This window comes from Thalassophryne amazonica, chromosome 5, assembly GCF_902500255.1.
Source record: "Thalassophryne amazonica chromosome 5, fThaAma1.1, whole genome shotgun sequence".
In the NCBI taxonomy this organism is placed as follows: Eukaryota; Metazoa; Chordata; class Actinopteri; order Batrachoidiformes; family Batrachoididae; genus Thalassophryne; species Thalassophryne amazonica.
Window position 1 is genome coordinate 59,671,520 of NC_047107.1, and position 16,945 is coordinate 59,688,464.

The following is a 16,945-nucleotide window of genomic DNA, read 5'->3' on the forward strand; positions in this document are numbered from 1 at the left end:
TGTGGACCAGCGTATACGACAGCGTGTACCAGTTCCTGCCAATATCCAGCAACTTCGCACAGCCATTGAAGAGGAGTGGACCAACATTCCACAGGCCACAATTGACAACCTGATCAACTCTATGCAAAGGAGATGTGTTGCACTGCATGAGGCAAATGGTGGTCACACCAGATACTGACTGGTATCCCCCCCCCAATAAAACAAAACTGCACCTTTCAGAGTGGCCTTCTATTGTGGACAGTCTAAGACACACCTGTGCACTAATCATGGTGTCTAATCAGCATCTTGATGTGTCATACCTGTGAGGTGGGATGGATTATCTCAGCAAAGAAGTGCTCACTATCACAGATTTAGACTGGTTTGTGAACAGTATGTGAGGGAAATGGTGATATTGTGTATGTGGAAAAAGTTTTAGATCTTTGAGCAAAATGGGAGCAAAACCAAAAGTGATGCGTTTATATTTTTGTTGAGTGTAATTATGCCCTATGAATATGGTCTGTATTATTATTTCAAATGGAAGTGTCAGCACCATTTGACAGTTTAATTTTTTTTTTTCCTCCACCAATTGATAAATATTGAATTTTTTCTGAGTAGCTTGCTGTCAGTGGTGGTATGAATGTTTTGTTTCCCCCCTTATGTTTTTTTGTTCAGAGTCACAGCACAGCTTAGTTTGTTTGAGGTCACAGGTCTGGCCAGTAAACGACTAGCACCCATTCTCCTGTCATCGAGAAAGGCTGCTACAGGTCCAGGGACCCCGCTGCTGAGCATTCTGTTCGAAACTAATCCATTGGATGGAAGTGCAAATCAGCGTCTACATGTGGAATCACAACCTCTGGAAATCATCTATGATGCTGTGAGTAATGTCTGCCAGTGGTCTATGTACAATCATAACAAACTGTCCAAAGCCTCATTACCACGTGTCACTTATTTTTTTTAAATGTATCTATGTAGGTAACAGTAAACGGTATGTCAGCATTCTTCATGCCACCTGAAGACCTTCCGCTGGATGAACTAACTAATGCAACTCTAATGAAGCTAGAGCAGTTTCGAGACCGCACAGCAACAGGTAAGTAGCACCATAGAAGTAGAGAGACTGGAATGCAGCTCAAGATCTCGTTTCATTGAGTTCTGTTTGTGAGCTTGCGACCCCCTAGATTTCAGCCACTCGGCCGCGAGATTTGGGGTAATTCACTTCCAGCCGTCTGCCAGCAATAACACCAGATGCACTTTTAAAGGCCAGTTTCTGCGTGTTTTCTTGCATTTTCTGCCGTGGCTTCAGCAAGTTATCCCTTCGAAGTATGTTCAAAGTGTAGTGTAGTGTTCTTGTTGATTTGAAATCATATTCAGAACAAAACTTGATAATATTATTGATAAGAGCATGCAGACTGTCAGCAACTGTGATGGAAAATCACAGTAAATAATCATTAATTATCCATAAAATGTGTATAAAAATACAATAAAAGCACACATCATTCATAATTTTAAAAAGCATCATAGTAAAACTCATAAATATAACCATATAAAACTCATAAATAGCACAGTAAAAGTCATCAAACACCATAATGAAATTGTCAAGGAATAAAAATGGATGGATGAGATTTATTGTCATTGTCATTACAGTAGTCCAACAACAACTAGATTACGTCCAAATCAAATTACCACAAACAAGATACAGCAATTTATCCACAATTATTACCCTAAAGCCCCTGTCACAGTGGCGTATTTGTAGAGCTATTCATTACAGCGTATCGTCTACGCTGTAATGAGCAGCTCTACACCCACTTCACGAGGAGATTTTTTTCTCAATACACAGCAGTATGTTGAGGGCTATGCGCGTAGAACGGAAGAAATTAAACATGTTTAATTTTCTTCGGCGCACAGCTTGGAGCCTTCACGCATTACACGCAGCGCCGTGCTAATGTCTGCTATTGTGAACCCGCCCACGCTTCAACACGGTACTGTACGCCATTTCACATCTCCCTGTTGTTCTGGAGCTATAAATACTGCTAGATCGTTGCTTCACTTTATCATACTGGACTCATTATATGAGGACTGTTTCACTGTGTTGCATCATTTCATAAAATCTCTCTGTCTCTCTCTGTCTCCCTCTGTGTGTGTCTGTCTGTCTCTGTGTGTGAGAGAGAGGGAGACCGCGCACGCAATAAATAAAAGCTCTCCCAGTTTGAGTCACAGCGTTTCGTTCAGGGCAGGCTTTACCACAGCCAGACTCAGCAGCATCTGGAAACAATGAAAGTGATCCACCAAGACAAAAAATAATAATAATAATAATGTTAAATGACTGTTTTTGAGCCGCACCACACCATGCAGTAGAGAACAGAGCGCACTTCCACAGAGGCAGAAAATAGCACTGAACCTGGTGCAGCATGGCACACGCAACTGTGTGCACACATTAAAACGCGAACACACGCAGCTGCAAGTATGAACAAACACTGTTAAAGGCTGAGTACGTGCGTATTTAAATGAAACAACGCCGCAATGAGCAGCTCTATGAATACGCCACAGTGACAGGGGCTTAACCCTGGCGGCTCTCTGACGAGTTAAGTTAGAACGATAGAGTTAATTAAGAATTAATGACTTTAAAGCGAATCACCATTTAAATCAAATGACACCTCTTTCTAAACATTGTAATACAAACAATAAATGGCAGTCGATCAAAAAGTGTTTTTTTTTTTCTTCTCAAAATGAGATGTCCTGCACTGACGTGCAGCAGCCGGCTGAGCTCAGCTCAGAGCTATGGACTGATATTCATGCCAAAATGTCTGGACATAAATGGAAATAAAAAAATCTATAGTTTTTTGTCAAAAGTATTTCCTTTCAGAGCTCAAGGATCCACCATGTAGAGTTTATTTATGTCCAGAGATCAAGAATCCAGTGACCAATTTCATATTCATTTACTTTAAGACTCAATAAAATGTTGTTGACATAGATAACCTGTAAAGTCTACTTTTAGTACACAGAAAATTCACAAGAGGAATCCATAAGGAATCGGATCGATAAGTGAAATCGATAATGGCATCAATATCAATAAAAGCTTATCAATACCCATCCCTAGTGCTGTTCAAACAGGATTTCAAACAAGATTAGGTGACTTTTTTAGTTAATGTAGACTTTCTTTCATTGGGGGGGAAAAAGACATTGTGGATTTGAATGGATATACAGGAATTTACACAAGAATGTGACATTTTTACTATAACGTATGTTATTGATATTTTACCATGACTTTCAAAATATTCTACAAGCTTTAGCAGTGGTTTTTGAAAAGCTTCAACAAATTTCATGTAGTTTAATTTTCTGAGTTAATGCATGATTTGGTTTACAGTTGAAAGGAAAATCATTCCAAGTCCTACTTCCACGTCATATTCTGTTATCAGGGTTGGGGAGGATTACTTTGAAATGTAATCCAAAAGTAATCAGATTACAAGTAATCCAAATGTATGTACATACATACATGTAATCCACATGTATTCTTTCAAAGTAATCCTACCCAACCTTGTCTGTTGTTTCAACATTATCATTGACAGTTCAAATGAAAGGTCGCAGGCCCTAGACCCCGACTCCTGTGGAGCTGTGCCTCCCAGACCCCCTACAGATTTTCCTCGTATTTCACAATATTCATTTCACAGCCCTGACTGAGCTTTTCGGCGGCATTCGTTCAAATTTTTCGACTGTTTAAAAATCCCAACGAAGCGCCAGTTGCAGGAACGAAACTGCACGAAAGTTAAAACCATGTCAACAAAAGTCTAGATTTCTTGTTTTGTTTGGGCTTCGTTGCCCTTTAAGTGCCGTGTGACCGGGTCTTTAGACATGTTAGACTTGTGTAGACTGCAGCTTAACAGTTTTTTTTTTTTTTTAAATATCAACTTTTTTTTACATTTTGATGGAAGAATACCCCGAAAAAGTATATTACATATCATTAATGTTACAAAAAACCCTGCAAACCAAAAAATGATAGCTTTCAATGTCAGAATCTTTGGAAAAATACAAAGAGATATCATAATGTTCTTAAGAAGTGCATTTTTTTTTTTTTTTTTTTTTTTTTTTTTTTTGGCTGGTGATTCATTCATTGCAACAGTATCTTGATCTTTGGCTCTCTTTTGTCTGAGGAGTGAGGAGGATCATATTTAATTACTGGGTACAAATGTATTCAGTTAAAAACATACACTCAACAAAAATATAAACACAACACTTTTGGTTTTGCTCCCATTTTGTATGAGATGAACTCAAAGATCTAAAACTTTTTCCACAGACACAATATCACCATTTCCCTCAAATATTGTTCACAAACCAGTCTAAATCTGTGATAGTGAGCACTTCTCCTTTGCTGAGATAATCCATCCCACCTCACAGGTGTGCCATATCAAGATGCTGATTAGACACCATGATTAGTGCACAGGTGTGCCTTAGACTGCCCACAATAAAAGGCCACTCTGAAAGGTGCAGTTTTATCACACAGCACAATGCCACAGATGTCGCAAGATTTGAGGGAGCGTGCAGTTGGCATGCTCACAGCAGGAATGTCAACCAGAGCTGTTGCTCGTGTATTGAATGTTCATTTCTCTACCATAAGCCATCTCCAAAGGCGTTTCAGAGAATTTGGCAGTACATCCAACCAGCCTCACAACCGCAGACCACGTGTAACCACACCAGCCCAGGACCTCCACATCCAGCATGTTCACCTCCAAGATCGTCTGAGACCAGCCACTCGGACAGCTGCTGAAACAATCGGTTTGCATAACTAAAGAATCTCTGCACAAACTGTCAGAAACCGTCTCAGGGAAGCTCATCTGCATGCTCATCGTCCTCATCGGGGTCTCGACCTGACTCCAGTTCGTCGTCGTAACCGACTTGAGTGGGCAAATGCTCACATTTGCTGGCGTTTGGCACGTTGGAGAGGTGTTCTCTTCACGGATGAATCCCGGTTCACACTGTTCAGGGCAGATGGCAGACAGCATGTGTGGCGTCATGTGGGTGAGCGGTTTTCTGATGTCAGTGTTGTGGATCGAGTGGCCCATGGTGGCGGTGGGGTTATGGTATGGGCAGGCATCTGTTATGGACGAAGAACACAGGTGCATTTTATTGATGGCATTTTGAATGCACAGAGATACCGTGACGAGATCCTGAGGCCCATTGTTGTGCCATACATCAAAGAACATCACCTCATGTTGCAGCAGGATAATGCACGGCCCCATGTTGCAAGGATCTGTACACAATTCTTGGAAGCTGACAGTGTCCCAGTTCTTGCATGGCCGGCATACTCACCAGACATGTCACCCATTGAGCATGTTTGGAATGCTCTGAACCGGCGTATACGACAGCGTGTACCAGTTCCTGCCAATATCCAGCAACTTCGCACAGCCATTGAAGAGGAGTGGACCAACATTCCACAGGCCACAATTGACAACCTGATCAACTCTATGCGAAGGAGCTGTGTTGCACTGCATGAGGCAAATGGTGGTCGCACAAGATACTGACTGGTATCCCCCCCCAATAAAACAAAACTACACCTTTCAGAGTGGCCTTTTATTGTGGACAGTCTAAGGCACACCTGTGCACTAATCATGGTGTCTAATCAGCATCTTGATATGGCACACCTGTGAGGTGGGATGGATTATCTCAGCAAAGAAGTGCTCACTATCACAGATTTAGACTGGTTTGTAAACAATATTTGAGGGAAATGGTGATATTGTGTATGTGGAAAAAGTTTTAGATCTTTGAGTTCATCTCATACAAAATGGGAGCAAAACCAAAAGTGTTGCGTTTATATTTTTGTTGAGTGTACTAAATGTACATGTATGTTGTCTGCTCTGTACAGTGACCACAAGCATCCATGTACATGTAAGGGCCCAGTCACACGGCACATGACGATAGCTGAACGAAGGAAAAAAGTCACAAATCATCGAGAAAAGGTGGACAAATGATCCTGCACTTCTCTCATCATCGAAAAGCCTGTGAATAAAAAGCGCATAAAGGAACGAAACAAAACCGAAACTAACAAAAGGAAAAATCACAAAATCAAAACGATACATTTATGATGATGTGACTGACAGCGGTTATGAGACCGAGCACATCCAGTCTGTGCTCATGGCCCCTAGCACCTGCAGGTGCGGGATCTGGTTGTCTTGATAACAGGTTTGTCTTCACAACAACAACAACCTGTGCGCACACTCACTTTCCAGCCACAAACGGCTGGAACGTGATAAAATGTTCTTGTCGCTATTGTTTCTGTATGATAACATTGCTTTTCATCCCACACATGGACGAGTCACGTTCAGCTCATCGGAACTTTAGTTATTGATCCGTTCAGATATCATAAACGTTCGTGCAAGACGTCGGACTTGGGAGGTGGGATGAAGTTGGATGACAGTCAAATGGAATCCTGACAGTACGAGAACTACGCACACGATGAGGAACTGTCAAGACAGAAAGCAAAACGGAATATGGATGAATTGAGGTTGTCGTCGGGATTCATTCACAATTTTCAACAGTTTGAAAATTTTGATGAAGCGCCAGTTACAGGAACGAAGCTGGACGACGGTTAAACGATGCCTCCAAAAGTCAACATAAGTCCAGATTTCTTGTCTTATTTTGTCTTTGGTGTCCTTTGTTAGTGCTGTGTGACCAGTGTCTTGAGTGGGAGAGGGATAAATGCTTCATTGGGGTCATCAGGTGGATACCCTCCTTAGTGTTTCATTGATTTAGGCCCACAACACCTCCAGAGGGCTCAGTAGCGACACCTGGCATCCCAGATCTGCCCCCCTCTGCTTTTACCCTTTACTGGTCATCTCGCAGCCCAGTTGGAGCCCGTCCTCTTCAGCCACAGCCATTTCTGTGTTGCTCAGCAGCTTCAAACAATGATTTGACTGCTTGCTAGAAGATGTGTCCTTACACCCACATTCTCATCAGGAGCCTAGTTATAGTCTTGGCAACAAATCCTCTACACCCAACCTCCACAGGAAACACCTTGGTATGCCAGTTGCGTTGTTCTGCCTGGACTGCTATTTCAGCATACTTAAAAAATTTTCTGTTCATATGCTTCTCCAACTGCAACTTCCCATGGTACTGTTAGTTCCAGGATGTATAGCAACTTCTGTGAAGTTGACTACAAGATGAGGTTTGGCCTGAGAGCAGTTGTTGTTAGCTATGTTGGAAAGCTCAGTTTGTGATCAAGGTTTACCTACTTTTTCCAGTCACAGGCCAGGTCAAGGAGAGTCATGTTCACTCCTTCCAATAATTTCATCAAATGTTCTTATGAAAGAAGTGATGTTTAGTAGTCCAACCGTCGGAGGAGGGAGGGCATTGGTGGTGGCTCTCCTTCCTTCTAGGATGATGGCCAGTGGTTGCAAGACCTAGTTTTGCCTACAGGTGTAGCGGTCTTTGAACAGGCTGGTTTTGCAGCCGGTAAAGATGTGCCTCACCATTTGGAGTTTTGGCAGGCGGCACACAGTCATGGGTGTTTGGGACACCACCTACTGTTGTGACTGTGCAAGTCATGTAAAAGTGCAAATATGAATTAGATCCTGAATATAAGAGGCTCCCTGTTCTTCAGATATTTTTTTTTCATTAAAAAAAAACATGTTCAGAATAATAATTCACAATTGCCTGAGCTTGATGTACAGTATATTACTGTGATATTGAATTAATGTTGCTTTATTTATTTGTGTAATTCCTGTTTTGCTTGTAGTATATTTGTTTGTGGCCTCAGCTTCAGCAAAACTTTTTTAACACATTATTGTATTTCATTTGTGGAAACTGTTGGTTACTTAAGTTATTTTCATCATTGTCAATCAAGTTTTGATTTCATTCTGTTTATTAGGTCTGCTGTATGTGATTGAGACACAGAAAATTCTTGATCTAAGGGTGAACCTAATGGCCTCTTACATCATCATTCCACAAACTGGTTTCTATGATGGCACTCAGAACATCATTTTGCTGGATTTGGGACATTTCAAGGTTAGGAAGTAAAACATTTGAGACTAAATATGCAATCCTAAAAATTATATTAAAATCCAGATTTGCCAATGGAAATGTTCTGTTTTGTTCAAAATAATAGCAGCATGTTTTTAAAAAGTGAGTAAAGCTCAGAATCCTTGGAATTTTTTCCATACATACAAATGCATTGGGAACACTGCACATTCTATTCCAAATCAAAACATGAAGAAAAATTTTGCAAATTTGTTCCTCTTTACTTTACAGAAAGTAAAGAGGAAAAAAGAATATTAGTGTGTTCAATGTCTGCATTTCTCTTTCCAAACACGAACCATTACTGTGTAAACTGAAAAATACTTAAGGATTTAGCTTGACTCTGACTCACTGAACTAGTATTTAGTTGTATAGCCACAGTTTCTGAGAACTGCTTCAAATCTGTGTTGCATGGAGTTGACCAACTTCTCACACTTGTGACCAGGTATTCTAGTTGGTCTACGTTCCACAATTCCTCTGCATTTATTTTTGCGTCTATTAGATTTTTTTTTTTTTTTTTTTTATGTCACCCCACAAGTTTTCTATTGTATTAAGGTCCCAGGATTGGGCTGGCCACTCCATAATGCCAATCTTGTTGGTCTGGAACTAAGATTCTGCTTGCTTGCTGGTTTGTTTGGGGTCGTCTTGTTGAAACACACATTTCAAGGGCATTTCCTCTTCAGCGTAAGGCAACATGGCGTCTTCAAGTACAGTGCACCCAGAAAGTATTCAGTGCTTTACTTTTTCCACATTTTGTTATGTTCCAGCCTTATTCCAAAATTGATGAAATTATTTTTTTTCATCAATGACAATGTGAAAAAAGTTTGTCATTTGTTTGTTTTGCAAATTTATTAAAAACAAAAAACTAAAAAAATCACATGTACATAAGCATTCACAGCCTTAGCCATGAAACTCAAAATTAAAGTCCACCTTTGGTAAATTCAGTTGATTTGACATGATTTGTCTCCATATAAGGTCCCACAGTTGACAGTGCATATCAGAGCTCAAACCAAGCATGAAATCAAAGGAGTTGTCTGTAGACCTCCCAGACAGGATTGACTCGATGCACTACTGCAGAGAAAGGTACAGAAACATCTGCTGCTTTGAAGGTCTCACTGAGCACAGTGACCACCATCATCCATAAATGGAAGAAGTTTGCATGCGCTAGAATTCTTCTAGAGCTGGCTGCCCGTTTAATCTGGGTAATCGGGGGAGAAGGGCCTTAGTCAGTGAGGTGACCAAGAACCCGATGGTCACTCTGTCAGAGCGCCAGCATTCCTCTGTGGAGAGAGGAGAACCTTCTAGAGAGACAGCCATCTCTATATGGTAGAGTGACCAGACAGAAGCCACTCCTTAGTAAAAAGCACATGGCAGCCTGCCTGGAGTTTGCCTAAAGGCACTTGAAGGACTCTGACCATGAGAAACAAAAATCTCTGGTCTCATAAGACAAAGATTGAACTCTTGGTGTGAATGTAAGGCATCATGTTTGGTTAAAAAGGCACCATCCCTACAGTAAAGTATGGTGGTGGCAGCATCATGCTTTGGGGATGTTTTTCAGTGGGAGGAACTGGCAGACTAGTCAGGGTTGAGTCTGTGAGTGGCCCAGTCCAAGTCCAGAGATGAATCTGATTGAATTTTTGTGGAGAGATCTTAAAATGGCTGTGTACTAACGCTGCCCATCCAACCTGGAATTTGAGAGGTGCTGCAAACAGGAATGGGCAAAACTGCCAAAAGATAGGTGCACCAAGCTTGTGGCATCGTATTCAGGAAGACCTGAGGCTGCAGTTGCTGACAAAGGTGCATCAACCAAGTATTAAGTAAAGGCTGTGAATTCTTATGTTCATGTGATTTCTTAGTTTTTTATTACCTCCGCCAAGGAGGCTATGTTTTCTGTTTTTCGGTTTTACGTCTGTCTGTCTGTCTGTCTGTCTGTCAGCAGGATAACTCAAAACGTTTTGAACAGATTTTGATGAAATTTTGTGGAGTGGTTGGAAATGACAAGAGGAACAAGTGACTAAATTTTTGTGGAATCCTTTAGGGTCAGTGACCCTATGGCCTTGTTTAGAGAAGTATTTCATAAATGTTAAAAAATTCATATTTGCCGTTTAGTTGAATAATAATTGAATTTTGTCTCATTTGTTTTTTGTCTATAAGCACATGCAATATCAATATCAGTGCTCAGATGACAGTAGCTTCTGGGAAAGGTGCAAGTTGCAATAAACTGTGACGCCAAGCGCTAAGGATACATGCTATCCAGTCACAGCAGATGAAACTTTTTTTACTACTGAGCAAACGTCATTGTTAGACTTTTTTAGGTTCAATGATTCCACGGCGTGTAGATGTTATGGCGTCAGTGACCCCATGGCCTTGGCGGAGGTTTGCACTCTCTGAGTGCTTCTAGTTTGTAATAAATTTGTACAAATTAAAAAAACAAAAACTATTTCATGTTGTCGTTATGGGGTGTTGTACGTACAATTTTAAGGGGGGAAAATGAATTTACTCCATTTAGGAATATGGCTGTAACATAACAAAATGTGTAAAAAGTGAAGTGAATGTTTTATGGATGCACTGTATTTAGATGTGTTCAAACTGATCGATGATCCTTGCTATGTGATAAATTGGCCTGACACCATAGTATCCCCGTATCATGATGATGCCTGTTTCCTCCAAATATGACACTTCACTGTCTTCACAGTGTACTGTGGCTTGAATTCAGTTTTTGGGGGTGGTCTGACAAACTGTCTGCAGCCCCTTGACCCAAAAAGAACAATCTCACTTTCATCAGTCCACAAAATGTTGTGCCATTTCTCTTTGGGCCAGTCAGTATGTTGTTTGGCAAATTGTAATCTCTTCAGCACATGCCTTTTTTTTTTTCCTTTTTTCCAGCAGTGGGATTTTGTGGGGACTTCTTGTGCATAGCTTGGCTTCATATAGACATTTTCTTTCTGGTTTTGGTTGACATTTTAAACCATTTGACATCATTTTAGCTGAGCAACCTATCATTTTCTGCACTTCTTTATATGTTTTCTCCTCTACAATGGACTTTTTAATCAAAGTACACTGTTCTTTTGAGCAATGCCTGGAATGACCCATTTTACTCAGTTTTTCAGAGAGAATTGCACTACAACCAGAATGCACATTTGCTGTCTTCATCCTTATTTATAAAGACAGCAAATGTTGTGCATTCTGTCTTTTCTTTTTGTTTGTTTGTTTGTTTTTTACAGAAAAATGCAGACACTTTTTTGGAACAGCCTAATATTCCCTTTTTCTTCAATTTATGTAAAGTAATATCAAGTTTGATTAAATTTTTCTTTGTTTGATTTGAATAGAATGTGCAGGGTTTCCATTGCATTTGCATGTATGGATGTAAAAGCTATTATATTTTGAGCTTTCCTCACTTTTTTAAACACACTGCTATTATGTTGATCACAGCTGTAATTTATGAAAACTGTTGTATTGTCTCTTCAGGTGTCTAGTCAGAGCAGAAAGAATCTGCCTCAGTTGTCAATTTGCTCCAGCAAAATTGAAGACATCATGTCCAGAGCCTATGACAGCTTTGATGTACAACTTAACAGCCTGCAGTTTCTTTATAGCAAACCAGGTGCACAAAAGATTCACATCATGTGTCAAAGAATTATTATTATTTTTAAACAACTGTTAACTGGTAACCGAAATGTTACATGTGAACTGAGACTTGAATAAGTACAGCTAAGTAATAATTATCTTACAGATGTATGAATGCATTTACGTAGGAATGTTTTTCTGTCTTTATTGGTGTGAAATAAAAATGTTCCTTCATATATATAAAAATTTAAATAATGTGCTGTGTGTAATAGATGGTAACTGGAAAATGGCCCGTAAACAAAAACAGTCATCACTTCACATACTGGAACCAGTGGATTTGAAGGTGGTGTTCAGCAGGGCAATGGTTGTCAAAGATTCTCGCATGGCAAAGTAAGTGTGTAGTAGACTCTTTGAAAAGATGCATCTTCCCAGTATAAGTAAAAAAAGAAAAATTATAATCCTGAATAACAGAAAGCAATGGGCAGCACACACAGACAACTTCAGGAAAAAGTTGAGGAATCTCAATTTCACCAATTTATTCTGGCCATGTCAACAAACATATTTCACCCTAGTAGTTCAAGAGTTGTTTTTGTGGCACTATATTACATTAAGCTTTAGCTTGATGGACTACAGTCAGTCTGGCCTAAATGCTAAAGTGATTAATTAGAAGTGATTTGTGATTACATCTTTGTGAGCTGACATTTTTTCTACACTGCAGGTACAAGATTTCTGGAGAGCTCCCTCTGCTGTCTCTCCGTATTTCGGATGATAAGCTTCGAAGTGTCCTGCAGCTGCTTGACAGCATTCCACTGCCTGACAGCAAACCTGTTGCACGCAGCACTGGTGCGGCTGCTACACCAAAGGTAACAAACATGCATGGCTCCTGCAGAGTGGTCAGTGAACATGGTTGGCATAATGAGTGTGTTTAAAGGGTTCAGTATTCTTTATTTACTCAAGTGCTAATCCAGCTTTACATTTCTTTTCTTATCTGACTCTGTATGCAAGCGCTCACTCACCCTGTCCACAAATCTGTTTGCTCACCAGGAACTCTTAGTGCCTTTCACTTGCTTCTGTTTCAGACCCTAGTGTTGTGCGGCTTGTGCTGTGGTTTTAAGAGACTGATAAGCGATACTCCGATTGGTTGTTATAATGAAAGAGGATAATAATGAAATGGATAACAATGAAACATTTGTGCTTAGTTTATGTGCCTGCATCATAGCAACTGGAACTTGGACATACTCCAAATGGATTTGTTTTCTGCATTTTAGACTGTGTGCCATAGAATCTCAAGATGGGGACAGTTGCGTACCTACAATATAAATAAGATATTGCTGTTTGAACAGTGGTCATAAACACCACAAGGGAGTGAATAAGGTTTAGATCAGTGGTCCCTAACCTTTTTAGGTTACACACCCCGTGTAACATCCTAGCTAAGTTAAGGTGCCCTGACACTTGCATGACTTTCAGCCGTGCACTTCCACGCACATTATCGTGGCTATCCTAACTGGATGCCGTGCTTTGTTCCACTGGCTGCCATGTGCTGTGCGCTGGACGCTGTGTATATAAAATAATTATTTTGTGGCAGATTATTCATTTTCTCTGAGTTGGCTGTTGGAAACGCCTCTGATCGCTTCAGCAGTCACAGAGGACCGCTCCAGCACAGTTGCATGTTCATCCCTTCTTGTGTGCAGCTGTAAAAGTATGTTTATGATAGATTAAACATCTCGTTATAATCGTTCAGATGAGCTGCGCTCTGATGTAGTGTGCTGACGCAATCACTCGCACTCACGCTGTGTTTTTGACTTGTTTGCGTAATGTTCACATAATTAATGCGTGATGGAGATTTTGAACATTTCAAAATTTCTTTGCACACTTGCACAAAGCTGCGTATAGTTTATAAGGGTTTGAGATGAGTTTACTCTCATGCACAGCAGAATTCGTGCAAGTGTCAAGGGGGCCTTTAGTGCAGCTCTTGCCATTGTCAACTCCCTTTTGCAACAACCATTGTTGTGCAAGTACACAGATTCATATTTCAATGCAATTTATTTATGTAGCTCTAAGTCAGAACAAATTCACCAAGCCCCCTGAGCAATGAACACTGAACAGTGGTAAGTTTAAAAAAAAAAAAAAAAAAAAAAAAAAAAAAATTGTAATCCTAATGTATTCCCTAATATGTAGGTCGAAAGACAGTGTGGGATCGAAGATCAAGGTTTCACTTTATCACTGTGATGTATAACATGCAAGTCTAGGGTTAGCTTTAGCGATTCAAACTGATCAGTCAGTCAGTCAACATTTATTTGTATAGCCCTTTACAGCAGTGCTTTACAGTAAAATCAAAGATCAAGAATTCACAAAAATAAAACAAACATACAGTTAAAGAGGCACATAAAAACAGAACATGTCACAGTACCACTAGATATTAAAAGCCAGTTTAAACAAATAAGTCTTGGGCTTTGATTTAAAAAGTGCTAGGTCAGAAATGGAGCATAAATCAGGAGGTAACTTGTTCCACACCCCAGAGTTTATATTTTGACCTCGGATCATCTAAGTAAAGTCCGATAACCAGACACCTGTAATGTCCTACTATAAGTGTGGAGATTTTCAAACAAGTAAAATTCAAGAAAATTTCAAACAAGTAGGATAATTCAAGGCCAGTGGAGTGAGTAAAGTACAGGCATAATATCTGTCTGTTGAATGATCATGTCCTCAAAGTGAAGCTAAGATATCAGGCAGTCTGGCTCCAAGTTCATTTGTTGTTGAGGAGTTGATGTAACACTGAGATGATAAATACCCATCTCTTCCCAGTGGACAGGACAGTGAATCTTAATAAGTAAGTAATGTGAAACCACTGACGTAAGAGAAACTATTGATATTGGAGATGTAATACCACGAGTGAGGACCAAATCCAGGGTGTTTCTGCAACTGTGGGTCGATCCCTGAATACATTAATTAAATCCTAGCATATGTATCTATAATTCCCATTCACGTAGTACACTTCATAATATGTTGTTATTCTTAAGGGGATAGTTTAGTAACATTGATTCGAGTGTCTTTGCTTACATGTTTTTTTTTTGTTTGTTTTTTCCTCTCAGCCGAAGCCGTCCTTTACTCCTAAGCTGACACCCAGGAAACCTCTGAGCATAGTCGACCAGCGCTCATCCCTCATTTTTGAATCATGTGAGACCATCAGCATCACCTCATTGGGTACGAGTTACAGATGTGAATTTCACACATACTATAGTCTGCAACCTTTGTATCATGCACTTCACATCCTGCCATACAAATACACATCAGGAAAGTGAAGTGTGTGTTCATGGAAATCATGGATCACCGTGAATGTTTATCTGCTTCTCATCAGGGTCAGAGGAAGATTTGTTCTACGATGCTCCAAGCTCACCTATCAGTGATCGATCATTTTTCCCGGATGATCCCATGCCGCTGTGCTACTCAGCATCTCTCAAAAAGAAACCCCTAGAAGACTCTCAGAAGAATATGACTGACTTCATTTTGATGTTTGAAATCAGTGAGGTATGCAATAGTTATGTTGTTGAGCCAAACTAAATTTGATAGCAAACTTCAGTATTCAAATTATTTCCTTTTTAAGCCATTCTAAAATTTTATTGGCACTTTCTGTACAGAAACTTTGAAAAAAAAATTACCTTTGACATGTTGAACAACTACAGTATGCATTTGCATTACAATAAATGCTGCACCTACTGTATTTATTTGAATGCCATGATTTAAGAATTTAAAAATCATTTTGCAATGAAAAGTCTCGGACAGTATTTTTTCTCAAAGATTGCACCTGGTGAATGGCAACAGACACTCCACGGACTGTGTCCTACTTTTTATGCCAAAAAAAAAATGAAGTGACACAATAACAGAAAGGATTAAAGAAATTGTACACAATGTGGTGCTGACATATCCAAAAGCGACTTCTCTGTTTGTGTAGCCCAATCTTTGTCATATTTTATTCTGTAAATATATTAGGTTCCTTCAGCATTCAGCATTTTCATTCAGGCTCACCACAGCAAATTGTAGATGAATCTACATGCCATACTGGATGCCTCTCCTGATGCACCTCCACATAAAGGAGTGAAATACATACAGGCACAGCAGGTCCTAACATTTCTGGGGCTTCAAGCAAGTCTGCTTAGGGGCCCTCCTACTTGACTCATGAGACGTAAACCATTTCTCATTGACAAACAATCATCCAGTGCCTTCGTGTTCCCCACTACAATTGGCCCTCCTTTAAAACAACATTCTTCATCTGTCACTCTGAGAATAGACATACACAGAATGCAGTGATGTATAAACAACTGGTTAAATATAGTTTGGGTTGTTTTAATACTTTGGTTAAACTGATACTTTTCAAACTGTACTCTATCTAAACTGTACCTGAAGCAATCCTTTTTTTATTACACACAGATTGACACATGTATTGATTGAAATATGACTGTCAAATTGAATAAATTAACATCTTAAATGTATAGATAGAAATAAATGCACATAAATTCAGCAAGACAGTGACCCCAGCACACACCAGCAAGCGAACAGCATCTTGGTTCCATACCAACAAGATTAGCATTATGGAGTGGCCAGCCCAATCCCGGGACCTTAATCCAATGAAAACCTGTGTGGTCACATCAAAAATTCTGTTTGTGAGGCAAAGCCAAGAAATGCAGAGGAATTTTGGAATGTAGTCCACTCGTCCTGGGCTGGAAAATCTGCCAGAAGTTGGTCGTCTCCATGCAAGACAGATGTGAAGCAGTTCTCAGAAACAGTGGCAATTCAACTTTATTGTGGCCAGCCTAAAACACACCTGTGCAATAATCATGCTGTCTAATCAGTATCTTGATATGCCTCACCTGTGAGGTGGGATGGATTATCTCGGCAAAGAAGTGCTCACTAACACAGATTTAGACAGATTTGTGGACAATATTTGAGAGAAATAGGTCTTTTGTGTATACAGAACATGTTTTAGATCTTTGAGTTCAGCTCATGAAAAATGGAAATTGTTGCATATATATATATATACACACACAGAGGGTGGTCCAAGAAAAACCGCCCTATTTTCTTTTTGATCTCATTTTTTCTCAGATGAGATATTTTGAAAATTCTTTCACCAAACATTAGCAGAATGATGGGAGATTGTGTCCTTCAAATCTGATAGAAATTGAAACATTTTTGGTGGTCTGTCCTTAATAGTTCATAATATGTTCTATCCATGTCCTCTCTGACGAATAACTGCAGCAACACGAACGTTGAAATGTTTGATGACTCATCCAATCATGTCAGCTGGTATGTGCTTGCTTTATTGCGATCACTTTGCCTTTGCAAGATTTGAATTTTGTAAGGAAAGAGCTTAAGGTCATCATGGCGGATCCTCAAAACTGATGAC

The 16,945-nt window shown here is 39.8% G+C and overlaps 1 protein-coding gene across 1 annotated transcript in view; it reads left to right on the forward strand.

Annotated features, from left to right (window-relative positions):
* vps13a (vacuolar protein sorting 13 homolog A) overlaps window positions 1–16,945 on the forward strand; it is a 178,007-nt gene that overhangs the window by 22,594 nt on the left and 138,468 nt on the right. The window contains 8 exon segments of the mRNA XM_034170409.1: window positions 652–853; window positions 952–1,066; window positions 7,835–7,971; window positions 11,449–11,581; window positions 11,817–11,934; window positions 12,263–12,407; window positions 14,637–14,748; window positions 14,903–15,072. Of these exon segments, the coding sequence (XP_034026300.1) occupies window positions 652–853; window positions 952–1,066; window positions 7,835–7,971; window positions 11,449–11,581; window positions 11,817–11,934; window positions 12,263–12,407; window positions 14,637–14,748; window positions 14,903–15,072 (1,132 nt within the window).